This window comes from Rhinolophus hipposideros, assembly GCF_964194185.1.
Source record: "Rhinolophus hipposideros genome assembly, chromosome: 10".
Classification (NCBI taxonomy): Eukaryota; Metazoa; Chordata; class Mammalia; order Chiroptera; family Rhinolophidae; genus Rhinolophus; species Rhinolophus hipposideros.
This window is the reverse complement of record NC_138056.1, coordinates 71,617,531-71,631,770: the sequence shown is the minus strand read 5'-3', so window position 1 is coordinate 71,631,770 and position 14,240 is coordinate 71,617,531. Positions and strand designations below refer to the sequence as shown.

The window sequence follows — 14,240 nt, the reverse complement described above, 5'->3', positions numbered from 1 at the left end:
TGATTGTTTTTAATAGCTTTTTGATGGAGACATTAGGGTTTTCTATATATAGCATCATGTCATCTGCAGAGTGACAATTTAACTTCTTCATTCTCCATTTGAATGCCTTTTATTTCTTTCTCTTGATGCTCTGGCAAGGATTTCCAACACTATGTTGAAAAGCAGAGGTGTTAGGGGAGAGCCCTGTCGAGTTCCTGAACGTAGAGCAAAGGGTTTCAGTTTTTCACCATTAATTATGAGATTAGCTGAGGGTTTGTCATATATGGCCTTTATTATGTTCAGGTATTTTCTTTCTATACCTGTTTTATTAAGTGTTTTAATCAAAAATGGATGTTGTATTTTGTCAAATGCTTGTTCTGCATCAATTGATATATTCATATGATTTTTGTCCTTTATTTTGTTATGTGATGTATCACATTGATGGATTTGCATATGTTGATCCATCCTTGTGTCCCTGGGATGAACCCCACTTGGTCGTGATGAATAATCTTTTAATGCATTGTTGCATTCGATTTGCTAGAATTTTGTTTAGCATTTTTGCATCTGTATTCATCAGAGATATTGGTCGGTAGTTTTATTTTTTGGTGTTGTCCTTACCAGGTTTTGGTAACAGGATAATTTTGGCCTCGTAAAATGAGTTAGGGAGTACTGTCTCTTCTTCAATTTTTTGGAAGAGTTTGAGCAAGAGTGGTATTAGATCCTCTTTGAAGGCTTGGTAGAATTCACTAGACTTTTGCTTTTGGGAAGGTTTTGGATGACTGATTCAATTTCGTTACTGGTGATTGGTCTGTATAGATTTTCCAGTTCTTCATGATTCAGCCTAGGAAGGCTATATGTTTCTAAGAACTTGTCCACTTCTCTAGGTTATTGAATTTGGTGGCATATAGTCCTTCATAGTATTCTTGTATGAACCTTTGTATTTCTGTGCAATACGTGATAACTTCCCCTTTTTCATTTCTGATTTTGTTTATTAGTGTCTTCTCTCTTTTTATCTTAGTGAGCCTAGCCAAGGGTTTGTCAATTTTGCTAATCTTTTCAAAGAACCAGCTCTTTGACACATTAAGTGTTTCTATTTTCTTTTTGTTCTCTATTTCATTTAGTTCTGCTCTGATTTTCATTATTTCCATTCTTCTGCTGACCTTGGTTTCATCTGTTCTTCTTTTTCTAGTTCTTCAAGGTGTAACGTGAGGTTATTTATTTGGGATATTTCTTGTATCTTGAGCTAGGCCTGTAATGATATAAATTTCACTCTTAAAACTTTTTTTTTTTTTTTTTTTTTTTTTTTGCTGCATCTCAAAATTTTTGGTAGGATGTATTTTCATTCTCATTTGTTTCTATGTATCTTTTGATCTCTCCTCTAATTTCTTCTTTGACCCACTCATTCTTTAAAAGTATGTTGTTTAATCTCCATGTATTTGTGTTTTTTCATGCTTTCTTTTTGCAGTTGACATCCAATTTCAAAGCCTTGTGACCAGAGAATACGCTTAGTATGATTTCAGTCTTCTTAAATTTGCTGAGGTTAGTTTTATGTCCCAATATATGGTCTATCCTGGAGAATGTTCCATGTACACAAGAAAAAAAAATGTACAGTCTGATGTTTTAGGATGAAGTGCTCTATAAATGTCAATTATGTCCATTTCATCTAATGTGTCATTTAGGGCTGCTATTTATTTTATGTTTGGATGATCTATCCATAGCTGTCAATGATGTATTTCAGTCCCCTAGTATAATTGTGTTTTGGTCAATTTCTCCCTTCAGTTCAGTCAGTAGTTGCTTGGTATATTTCGGTGCTCCCTGATTGGGGCCATAAATATTGATGACTGTTATGTCTTCTTGTTGTATAGTCCCCTTTACCATTATGAAATGTCCATCTTTGTCTCTTGTTACCTTTTTCACCCTGAAGTTTGTTTTATCTGATATCATTATGCCTACACCTGATTTTTCTCTGGATACCATTTGCTTGCAGTGTCAATTTGCACCCTTTCACTTTGAGTCTATGCTTGTCCTCGTAGCTGAGATGTGTCTCTTGGAGACAGCATATGGTTGGGTTTAGTTTTTTGTTCCAATCTGCTACTCTGTGCCTTTTTATTGGTGAGTTCAGTCCATTTACATTTAGGGTGATTATTGATATGTGAGCATTTCCTATCATTCTATCTTCAGTTTTCTGGTAAGATTGTGTCTCCATTGTTTCTTTGCCTTTTTGTTGTCTATTATTTCTGTGTGGTGGCATTCTTTGATGTTTCCTTCTGTTTCTTCTTTTATTACAGTATACCTTTCAGTTCTGGATTTTTTTTGAGTGGTCATCCTTAAGTTTATGTAAAAGAAAGTTTGATATTTAGAGTATTACATTTTCTTCCGCACTCTTACTTTCTCCATTCCCATATTCCGGTTAAGGCCTTTACTCTCCCCCTTTTTATGTTTTGGTTGCCACAAATTGGCCCTATTGATGGTCGTCGAATAGCCTCCTTTAGTATTTCTTGTAGTGCAGTTCGTGTATTAGAAAATTCCCTCAGCTTCTGTATGTCTGGAAAGGTCTTTATTCCTCAGTCATATCTAAAGCTTCCTGTATTCTTTATTTTGCCAGTAGATCCTTTCTGTTTTATTTAGTCATTCTGCTCAGAAGTTAGGATTCTTTAATTTTTAGAATCTACTCAAGCTATTAAAATTTTATCCTTTTAAAAGTCAAGTATATATACTGAGTTAGATTCTTTACATGTGTTGTTAATAAGCATTAGCATTACAAAAGGTTATTATTTATAAAAAATTTAACTATGTATTTGATTTTCTTTACCCATTGCCTTTTCTCATTCTATGTCAAAATACTTAGAATGGCCAGGCATTTGTATTTTTCTACTGGAGGACATTTGCTTGCTTTCCTTACAGAGTTTTAAGGACCTTATTTGAAAACAAAACTCCTATTAAATTGGGAAGTCACACTGTTATCTTTTATTAGTTTTTGTGAGTCTTTGGCTTCATGAAAATAAATTTTCATTAGTTTTTAGGCATCTCCAACTACTTCCTCTAGTAAACCATTCCCACTAGCCAATAAGCATTCCAGTACTTCCCATCTTTAAGAAAAAAACATACTGGGCCCCATATCTTGATCACCTTATATCTCTACTCTCCTTTGTAGCACATTTGTAGACAGAACTGTCTATACATACTGTTTCCACCTCCTTGTCTCGTATTTCTAGTTTGCCTTTCAAACCTAACTCCCAGTCTCCTCATTCCACCTAAACTTTTCCTGTCAAGGTCAAGGTTACCAATGACTTTTATTCTGAAAATCCAATGACCAATTCTGTTCTCATTTTGCTTCCCCTCTCAGAAGCAACGTGGCATAGTTAACAATTCCATTCATAATGAAAGACTCTCTCTTAAGGTTTCTACGATACCACAGCCTCTGTGGTCTTCCTTTGATTGGCTTTTTGGTTGTTTCCCCTCATTAATACTCTTGTTACTCCTTTCCTGATAAGAACTCTAAATGTTGGAGTCCTCAGGGCTCATTAGTGAGCCCTTTTTCTTCTCTCTCTCTTCCCCAACCCTTTAGACGATATAATGCTTTCTAATTACTTAAATATTACTTAAATTTTCCCCAGATGCTCATAAGTCCCAAATTTATATCACACATCCAAACACCTTTTCTAAGCTCCACACTGTATATCTAACTATCTATTAGATGTCCAAAATTAAACTCTTGCTCAACTCTGAAGAATCACTCTCTACTCTACTCCTACCCATGCAGAATTTGTACTGTCTCCCTGTCTTCCGTTTCAGAAAATGGTGCCACCTGCACCCAGTTATTCAATCCAGAAAACCTACACATCCGTGGTTTTTTTTTTAACCCCACAACCAAATCCATATTTAGGTTCTTTAATACTTCCAACATCTAACTCGAATGCAACCCTTCTCTCCTGCTCTACCACCATTAACTTTTACTGGACAACCACAAGAGCCTTCTGAACGTTCTCCTTAGTTCCTCTTTGATCTCACTCCAAACTGATTTCTACCCAGCAGCCAGACAGATCTTCTGAAATTGTAAACAGGATTGTAGCTCCTCTACCACTTAAAAAGCTCTTTCATGGCTTCCCACTGCACTTGGAATAAAATACAAACTCCTCACTCTATCTTAATTATCCTCCTGATCTCATTCCACACTATCCGTTAGTCTCTATACTCCAATCAAACTGACTTTCTTTTAGGTTTAGTGAATGTGCCAGCTTTTTCTCTTCTCAGGGAATTTGGGCATGATGTCCTCTCTGCTCAGAATGGCCTTCCCCTCCAACTCTGGCTAGCGTCTTCACATTGCTCACGTCTCAGATTCAATTCCAGTTCTCAAGCAAGCATTCCCTAACTACCCAGTCCAAAATAGGTCTTCTCTCCTTTTCTTTATAATAGCACCTGTCCTTTCCTTCCACAGCATTTGAAATAATTTCTAATAATATATTTATTTGCTTATTTACTTGTTTAATTTTTAAAAGGTCTCTCTTACAAACTATATTCCACGGAGTAGGTACCATGACTGTTCTGCCCACTGTTCTGCCTATCATAAAACTACTGAAACAAATTAGGTGGTCAATTAAAATATTTTGACTGAATGACTGAATAATGTATAATTATATAAATAATAAAAATAATTTGCTTAGAAAAAGGGCAAATCAAGTAGTGGTCATATATTATAAATCTCTGTACCTTCAATAAAAGTAAAACGAATAGAGAATGTTCACATAGGCATGATTATAAAAGCTTTATACATATTAACTTATTTATCCTTATGAGATTCCAGTGAGGCAAACATTATCATTATTTGCATTTTATAGATAAAAGGACTGAGGCTCAGAGAAGTTGAGTAACTTTCCTAATTTACAGAGGTAGTAAGTACTGGAGCTAGGATCTGAACCCAGCAGTCTGGCTCTAGAAGCCAATTCTTATACTGTGTTAGATCAGTGATGAGCATTAGAAATATTTTACTGCCAGGTCCCCACCAGCACACATAAGGACCATCAGATCAGAACAGAGGTTGGCTGGAACCAAGTAGAATGGTTGTGGAAGTAAACACTAGCTGCATAGCAGCCCTGGTGAAACAGTTCTCTAGAAAGTCTCTAAATAAATTCTCTTCAACCTATTCACCAGAAAAGAAATAGTTAGCTCCATTAGGATATAAACATTCCACCTAGTGGGAACTTTTAACAAACTGCATTTACTGGATTCTTGAACAGGAATTCCAAACTTATGTCCTATTAATGACATTATATACCATGGAAAATAATCTCATTCTACAAACATGTTCTTTAAACTGAAAACATAACTTAATAAACTATGAGTTTTATCTTGGGAAGGAAAATTATAATCTTCTCCAATTAGAAATTCTGCAACTCCCATAATAAAGAATAATAAAGAAATAACTATTTGTATAATAAAATTATAATAAAGAAATAACTATTAAATTGGAAATTAAGAAAAAGTGAATTTTCAAGAGATTACTAAAATGAGGCTCATGTAACAAAAGACCCAGAATAGCCAAAGCACTACTAAGAAAAAAGAATAAGGCTGGAGGTATCACTCTGCCTGACATCAATTTGTACTAGAAAGTCACAATAATCCAAACAGCATGGTTTGGCAGAAAAACAGACACACGGACCACTGGAATAAAATTGAAAACCCAGGAATATATATGGGCACATATATATGGGCAGATAATTTTCGACAAAGGAGACAAAAAAATACAATAGAGAAAAGAAAGCCTCTTCAATAAATAATGCTGGGAAAACTGGAACACGATATGCAAAAGAATATAACTAGACTGATATCTGTCACCATGTACCAAAATTAACTCAAAATGGATCAAAGACCTAAACATAAAACCTGAAAAAATTAATTGCATAAAAGAAAGCATAGGTACTAAATTTACGGACCTTGGGTTCAAAGAGGATTTTATGAATTTGACCTCAAAGGCAAGGGAAGTAAAAGCAAAAATAAATGAACGGGACAATATCAAACTAAAAAGCTTCTGCACAGCAAAAGAAATCATCAACAAAACAAAGAAGCAATCAGCCACATGGGAGATGATATTTGCAAACACCTCCAATGAGCAGCTAATATCCAAAATATATAAAGAACTCATACAACTGAAGAGCAAAAAAACAAACAATCCAATTAAAAAATGAATAGACACTGCTCCCAAGAAGACATACAGCCAACAGATATATGAAAAAATGCTCAACTTCACTAGCTATTAGGGAAATGCAAATCAAAACCACAATGAGATACCACCTCACACCTGTTAGAATGGCTATCATCTACCAGACAAGTAATAACAAGTGTTGGAGGTGTGTGGAGAAAAAGGAACGCTCATACACTGCTGATGGAAACGTAATCTGGTACAGCCACTATGGAAAAGAGTATGAAGGTTCTTCAAAAAATTAAGAATAGAATAGAATTACCATACAACCCAGCAACCCCTCTTCTGGGTATCTACGTTTATTTGTAAAGATATATGTACCCTGGTGTTCACTGCAGCATTATTCACGGTGGCCAAGACATGGAAAAAACCAAAGTGTCCTTTGATAGATGATTGGATAAAGAAGAAGTGGTACATATACACAATGGAATACTCCTCTACCATAAGAAAAGATGAAATACTGCTATTTGTGACAACATGGATGGATCTTGAGATTATCATGCTAAGTGAAATAAGACAGAAAAGGTCAAGAACCAATATGACTTCACTGATATGAGGTATATAAAACTGAAAGCAACAAAGGAACATGACTAACAAAGAAACAAAAACTCATAGACAGAGAGAATAGTTTAGAGGTTACCAGAAGGTAAGGGGGGAGGGGGGTGATAGATGAGGATAAACGGGATCAAATATATGGTGACGGAAGGAGAATTGACTCTGGGTGCTGAGTACACAATGTAATACATAGATGATGTATTATAGAACTGTACAATTGAAACCTATATAATTTTACTAAACAATGTCATCCCAGTAAATTTAGTAAAAAATAAATAACGAGAGGCTCATGTAATTAAAAAAAATGAAAATAGCAGCTAGACCAATACTTTCTTACATGTATCATTTCGGAGAATCTATGTATTAAATACTTTGTGAGCTTCTAAAGGACAGGGCACTAGTGTACTCATATTTATAGCCACAGTGTTTGCAATGCATATCTCTGGCAAACCATAAAGTGGTATTTGTGTTAGACTGGTACGGAATATAAAAAAATGTCATCCAACTGAATACAGGGAAGGTAGATCCATGCAGAGGGAACCATAAGAACAGATACTAATGTTAAAAAGTAGCTGGCATATTGAAAACAAACAAATAACCCAGAAAGTATTCTGGTGTAGAAAAACCTGAGACAAAGAAATCAGCCTTCAGAGGGCAAAGAATAACAACTTCAATATGAACTGGTATTAAGAGTGGCAATCAGGGCCATGAATTCATAGTCAGAAATCTCACATATAGGCATTTTTATAATATTATTAAAATTGCAAAGTTATATTTTTAATTCCAGAGAATAAATCCCTATTCAATAAGAATAAGAATCATAATATTCTAGTGGTTTTGCCTAGTGAGCAAGCAACTATTTCATAATCTACAATATAAATATTCTACAATATAAAAACAAGTCAATTCCAGTTGATAAACTGTTTCTCCTTAGCACTTTGATTCCTTTGAAACATTTTACCTTTAATAGACGTCACTGACTTTACAGAAAGGAGAGAGAGAAGGGAAGTTGTAAGCAAAATATGTCGCAGGTATAGAAGATGACACAGCACATTACCAGGAAAAGAAAAGTTATACTGGTATCACTGCTTCTTGGACTGAGCTACTTACATTATTATTTCTCTTTACAGGATATTATATATATGAAGGGCAGTTCAGTGCAAAATTTTACCAACACGGATAGTTTGTGGATAAAACTAGAAAACCAAAGGATAGAAAAAGGGAGAAAAAAAAATCAGAAGAATATTCCACTACTAACCTGGTTTAGCTTCTTCCAGAGATTGAGGACAGGAGAAAGTTCATTAGACCAGATTTCTCTGTCAAATTTGCAACCAGCTGTTACTGATCTGCCCAAGATCCTCAACTGTGAAATAACCTGAATGAAGAAAATAATAAGTAGCAATAAATGAAACTGACTTCAGAGATAAATAGCAGAGGAATAAAAAGCCATATTTATTTTATAAAAAAGACCAAATATAAACAAGTTTTAATCCCATTATCTCTGTTAAATGTTAAATGGGCTTTACTGTGAAACTATTATAAAAATTACATATAATAATGGCTCTTATTTGAAAAATTGATTCTTTAGCCAGCAAACTCTAATTATCTATTATTAATAACCTCCTGGAGTGTCCATTTGCTTATTTCTGAAATCCAATCTTTTTCCCGCTTGATTGCTTTAAATTTCAAAATTCTGATAAAGTTTTGTCAAAAGATGAAATGACAGGAAAGATTTTAAATAGCAAAATGTATGAAACAGTAAAACAATTTAAGTAATTACTGTGTGGTAAAAATAATCAAAAACTAAGTATTAAGGCTCTATATTAACTTGTTGTCATCTTAATGTTTCCTCTACATTTACGAACCAATGAAAGACATACAGATCAATTAGTGAAAACAAGGTAAACAAAAAAGTTTTCCCTATTTAGGGCTTTCATTTCTGTAACTTCCTGTTATCAGCTTTTTAAAATCATCATAATCCAAATCAATTCACTCACATTTTCTTTTTTTTTTCTTTTCCTTTTTCTCAATTATTTTTAGGAACATGACCCATTTTTATTAAAGAAATATACATACAAGTAAAAAGATCTTTTCACTTAGCCCCAACGTTCATAGCTAACCAGTTCACACCTAGTGTGTATCTTTCCAAATTTATTTCTGTGCACTTACACATGTACAAATATTTTTACAAAATTATGATCATACTATGAATACCATCTGTAATGGTATCTTGGTGTCAATTTAGATCTTTATTTGGTGTCATTATAGGTCTGTATCATTAAAACTGCATATCCTTTCACTGTACAGATACACCAAAATTTATGTAAATTCCTATCACTGGACATGTTTGCTTCCCTAATATTTAGACATCATAAACAATGTCTAAAACAACTCTGTAACTCTATCTCTGGTAATATTATTTCCTTAGGATAAAGTCCTAAAAATTGGAACTGCAAGGTTTAAGAGATTATGAGCATTTTTAAGGCTTTACAACGTTGTCTTTGAGGTGTATCTATTATAGCTCGTTTCCAAACAAATTCCTCTGCCTGTGCCCAGTCTACAGCTGTGAGCACAGGTGAAAAAGGCCAGGGTGCCCCAATCAAGACTCCGGCCCAGTCTGTCATCCTTTGGCAGCTGAGCAGCTGAGGCATGAACTGGAGAGAATTCAAATATTCTCTTGGCACCACAGGGGCAATCTGAAATATCGTTTTCCCAAGGGATATTTTCACCAGAAATGCAGATGGGGACAATCCTTCTGCCATATCTGAGAATCTGTTCCCCAGGGCTACTGTAGTTTTAAACTTCTGGAAAATTTTATCTTCCCTGGATTCATGTTTTGTCATGGTATCCAGTTATTCCTCAAGTACTTCACCCATGCTCCCTATAATCTCTGATTCATCTTTTTCTGCAACTTCAGGTGTAGTCTCGTCTTCTGTTTCTATTAGTATTTCAAATTCTGGAAAAAGGAAATTGTGGTCTGGAACTGTATTGTCCAAATTATCTTATTGTGTAGAAGCCTGCGTATGTCCCAATCTCCAGTCTACAGTCTAATGCTCCCTACTGCAGTAATGTGCCTTGTGACATCTACAGCCTGCTTGGGGGAACAAAACAGCCACAAACTCTGCAGAGATGAGTGCCAGACTTGGGCTGGAAGAACACGGATTCTCCCGCCTGTATGGGTAGAATCCTCAGATGGTGGTTAAAACGAGTAGAAGTCATTTTTCCCAGGTAGCTGACTTCTAAAAATACACAGGCCGTCCCGCAGCAGAAGAGGAATAGGTGGCAATGGAAAGCATCCACTTGGTGGACAGGGGCCCAGGCAGCTGCAGCTGGAAGGTGGATGGGCTCTGCACAGCACTCAGGCCAGCTCCAGGGCCCAGGCTGCCCAGCTGCACCTCACATCTCCTCTCCCAGTCTCACCTCTCCCTGCATCACCCTGTGTCGCCCCTCCCCTCCCATTCCTTCCCGCTCTCTTTTTCTTTTTCTTTTTTTGTGTTCTTGACTATTGTTTTTTATTTTTTTGTTTTCTTTTTTTAATTAAAATGTATTGGGGTGAAAATGGTTAGTAAAATTACGGTTTTAAGTGTACAATACTGTAATACATAATCTATGTATATATCACATTGTGTGTTCACCACCCAGAGTTAATTTTCCTTCCATCACCATATATTTGACCCCGTTTACCCTCATCTACCAGCCCCCTCCCCCTTACCCTCTGGTAACCACTAAACTATTGTCTGTGTCTATGAGTTTTTGTGTCTTTTGTCTTGTTCCTTTGCTGCTTTCAGCAAAGAACGTATCCCACATATCATTGAAATCATATGGTTCTCGACTTTTTCTGTCTGACTTATTTCACACATTTTCTTTTCTAAAATAGTGTTGAATGACTCCCATTTCAATATCAATTAACCTTCTTAATCATGTGCTAAGAATGACCCAGAATGTCACCAAGTACGTATAATATTATATTCTAGATATTGGTTGTTTGTATATAAACTCAGTGAGGTGTCCACTGATTCTTCTTCATAAATACTTCAATTAAATATTAAAATTGTGCTGTCTCACTGTTTATCTGACATAAACAAAATAAATCGGGGAAAAAAAAACAGGCATATGTTTTCCTAAGCTAGTATTTTAAACATCAGCATTTACAGCATGTTGACTACTTTTCTGTTTTACTTTTTGAGATTAAAAAAAAATCAAATTGGGTTATATTTCATATTTGTTGGGTTCTTGTATTTTAAAGTTCATAATATAACAAGGGCTATAAATCTTTCAAAATGAATGCACTACTTAATTGTTAAAAATTCACAATCATGCTGTTAAACTCAACTTCTAGAACTTCTGATTCATTCTATAATCTTGAAAAACCTGTGGTAATTCAGTTTTTCATTTTCTTTGTTATTCTGATAAATTATTTTCATTTGCTCTAGCTGAACCCTATGCAACACCTAATTTATCAGCTTTGCTAGATCACGAAACTTCACTAGTTGGTAATCAGAAGTGGTGCTATTTTAACTCTAGTAACATTGCCTATCTCATATTTGTGTTTAAATTTGTCAAACATGACAGAAAATAAACAAGAATGCAAAAAGATGTTTAAAGGAAAAAAGGTTCAAATGTTTTTTCATACATGCTGTTAAAAACTATTTTAAGAATAAAATCTTTGCTAGCCCCGAAAAGGTCATTTTCTATCCTACAAAAATAACAAGTGAGGCTTGCGTTTATAAATAATAGTATAATAACATACTATAATGTTTAATGAACAGAGGGTAATAAAAAGGAACTTCAAATAAATAATAAAAGTAGTTTTTTGAGGCTGTAACTTATAACGATGGGCCTTCTTTTGTTTTTACAAAATCTTAATATTTTATCTTTTTACAAAGCACAAATGCAATGTCTTTCCATTATTCATGTTTTAAACCATTTCAAAAAATACTTTATTCAGTACAGTACAAAAAATACTTTATTCACTACACCGCTTAACAACCGGGATATGTTCTGAGATGCACTGTTAGGCCGTTTGTCCTTGTGTGAACATCACAGAGCGCACCTACACAAACCTAGATTACATAGTCGACTACAATCCTAGAACGTGTCCATACAAATCTAATATGGTCTAGCCTATTGTTCCTGGGCTACAAGCCTGTACAACATACTACTACTGTACAAAACACCACCAAATTAAGTCAAGCACAAGAGAAAGTGATGCAATCAAGAGACAATAAACATGAGACATATAAGGCTGCTGCCAGTATGACATAGCACAGTATTTTACAGCAAACTTTTTTATAAGTAGAAAGAACACATTCTAAATTAGTATAGTAAATAAATAAACCAGAAAGTTATTTATTATCATTATCAAATATTACATACCATATGTACTATACTTTTATACAATTATGATTGCCATGTGCTGTATCTTTATAAGACTGGCAGTGTAGTAGGTTTGTTTATACCAGCATCACCACAAGCACGTGTGTAATGAATGCATAGTGCTCTGACACTAGGCAATAGGAATTTTTCAGCTCCATTATAATTTTATGGGACCATGGTGGTATATGCAGTCCATCACTGATGGAAATGTCATCATGCAGCACATGACTGTAATACTCCTTTAAAATGTATCAAAGGGGGTGAAATTTCCCATGAACAACATATTTGCATCACTTCTCCCATGTTCTAATACACAATTGTATTTTTGTTTTTACTTTGGATATTATGAAGCATACAGAGAAATTTCTGATCTAACAATATCAAATGTATAGAACGTTGGAGCATGAGTTTTTGTTGATATTGTCTTCTTTTGGCATAAACTTTTCCTTTCCTAATATTCTTTTTGACTGATTTCCTCAACTGTTGATTTTACACTAACATATCACTTATATTTTTGTAAGTCACCTCCATTACAATCCTGCTGAGAATGAGAAGCAATATAGGTTTTAGAAGTAAATCCTTATTCCCAATTTACACATGAGAAAATGGATTGTCAAAGAAATTCAGTCAATTATAATAGATTTTTGTCTCAGAGAATATGCAAGACTAAATGGAGAAAATTTTACAACATAGTACATTTAAAATTATAAGTGAACAACATCAACAGAAAACTTTCAAAATTTATAACTGAAGTGTCAGGGAAATTGAGAGAAATCTTTGGATGCTAAAGCCAAAGACACAAAGTTAATCTAGAAATCTACGTAGGTGAATTCTGATGCCAGTCAAGAACTTTCACCCTTTCACTTAAAGAAAGCACTTTAATGGCTTGTTTTTGGCTTATTCCAATTGCCAGCATCACTAGCACTTTTACACTTTGAGTTTATTAAGTAAAATAAGGGTCACTAGAATACAAGCACTGTAATATTGTGACAATCGATCTGCTAGTCAAAGCAGCTCCTAAGTGACTAACAAGCGGGGAGGGTCTGCAGTGTTGAGACGCTGGACAAAGGGATGATTCACATCCCAGGTAGGATGGAGCGGGACAGTGCGCAATTTCACCAGGCCACTCAGAAATAGCCAGTAATTTAAAATTTATACATTGTTTATTTCTGGAATTTTCCATTTAATATCTTTGGATCACAGTTGACCACAGATAACTGAAACCACAAAAAGTGAAAAGCAAATAAAGGAAGACTACTGTGTAACAATTTTCAGAAAAACAAAATAATAAAATTTATATGCTAAATATTATTATATAATCACACTATATAGTTTTCCATTTGTGTGTATTTTAAATAAATATAAATTCATTAAAAATAAATTGTTTGTTTTCAGCTTAAGCATTATTTCCTTTCTCAATAGTTATTTGGGAGCCCTTGAGTTTACTTAGTCAATAATTTCATCACCTATTCCTTAACATTTTTATGCTCCCTCTGGGTTGGCCAGGTAGAATATATTTGTGTTATAAAACACATCAGGATACAAAAAACCATATTAAATCTCACATACTGCGAAAATGAAACAGTACAAATAACATGTTAAAGTGAGATATAGAAGACTATCCCAAGGTTTATCTTTTTAATGTTAATATGTGCTGCATATATTTCTGTATGTCTCCCACATCTTTCAATAAAAATATTTATGCCAGTCACACACAAGACCAAACTGCAATTCATGTTGATGATTTGTGTGATGAGATTTCACTCAAGTTCAAAAGTGAAATGTGTAGTTACTCTACCATATTAAGAACTCACATCATCATTTTCCCAAGGCAATATGATATAAAAATCTTGAAAATAAATCTCAGGAGATTTCTTAGCTGGTACAACTTTAACATTAATAAATTCAGAATGAACTTATCTCTCACTAAAGGATGTTTAAATTTAACTAACACTAGTGAATATAGTAGTTTTCAAATGCCGAGGTATTTATTATTTGAAGTAATAAACAGAACGCTTTATTACAAATCATATATATTCATGTTTTGTATATAATTCTGGTTAGTACTAAATAACTCAGACATGGAATTACTAAATTATATGAAATGTTTGGATCCATCTCTGCCTTGAGG

The 14,240-nt window shown here is 34.3% G+C and overlaps 1 protein-coding gene and 1 pseudogene across 5 annotated transcripts in view; both read right to left on the bottom strand.

The window, feature by feature from the left end:
• DYNC2H1 (dynein cytoplasmic 2 heavy chain 1) overlaps window positions 1-14,240 on the bottom strand; it is a 289,185-nt gene that overhangs the window by 68,395 nt on the left and 206,550 nt on the right. For all 4 annotated transcript variants that reach the window (XM_081063149.1, XM_081063152.1, XM_081063150.1 and 1 more), the window contains one exon: window positions 7,992-8,108. In XM_081063149.1, the coding sequence (XP_080919275.1) occupies window positions 7,992-8,108 (117 nt within the window). The remainder of the gene's footprint in view (window positions 1-7,991; window positions 8,109-14,240) is intronic.
• Window positions 9,193-9,952, bottom strand: LOC308504154 (programmed cell death protein 2-like; annotated as a pseudogene). Its single transcript has one exon. The product of its transcript is annotated as a programmed cell death protein 2-like (transcript).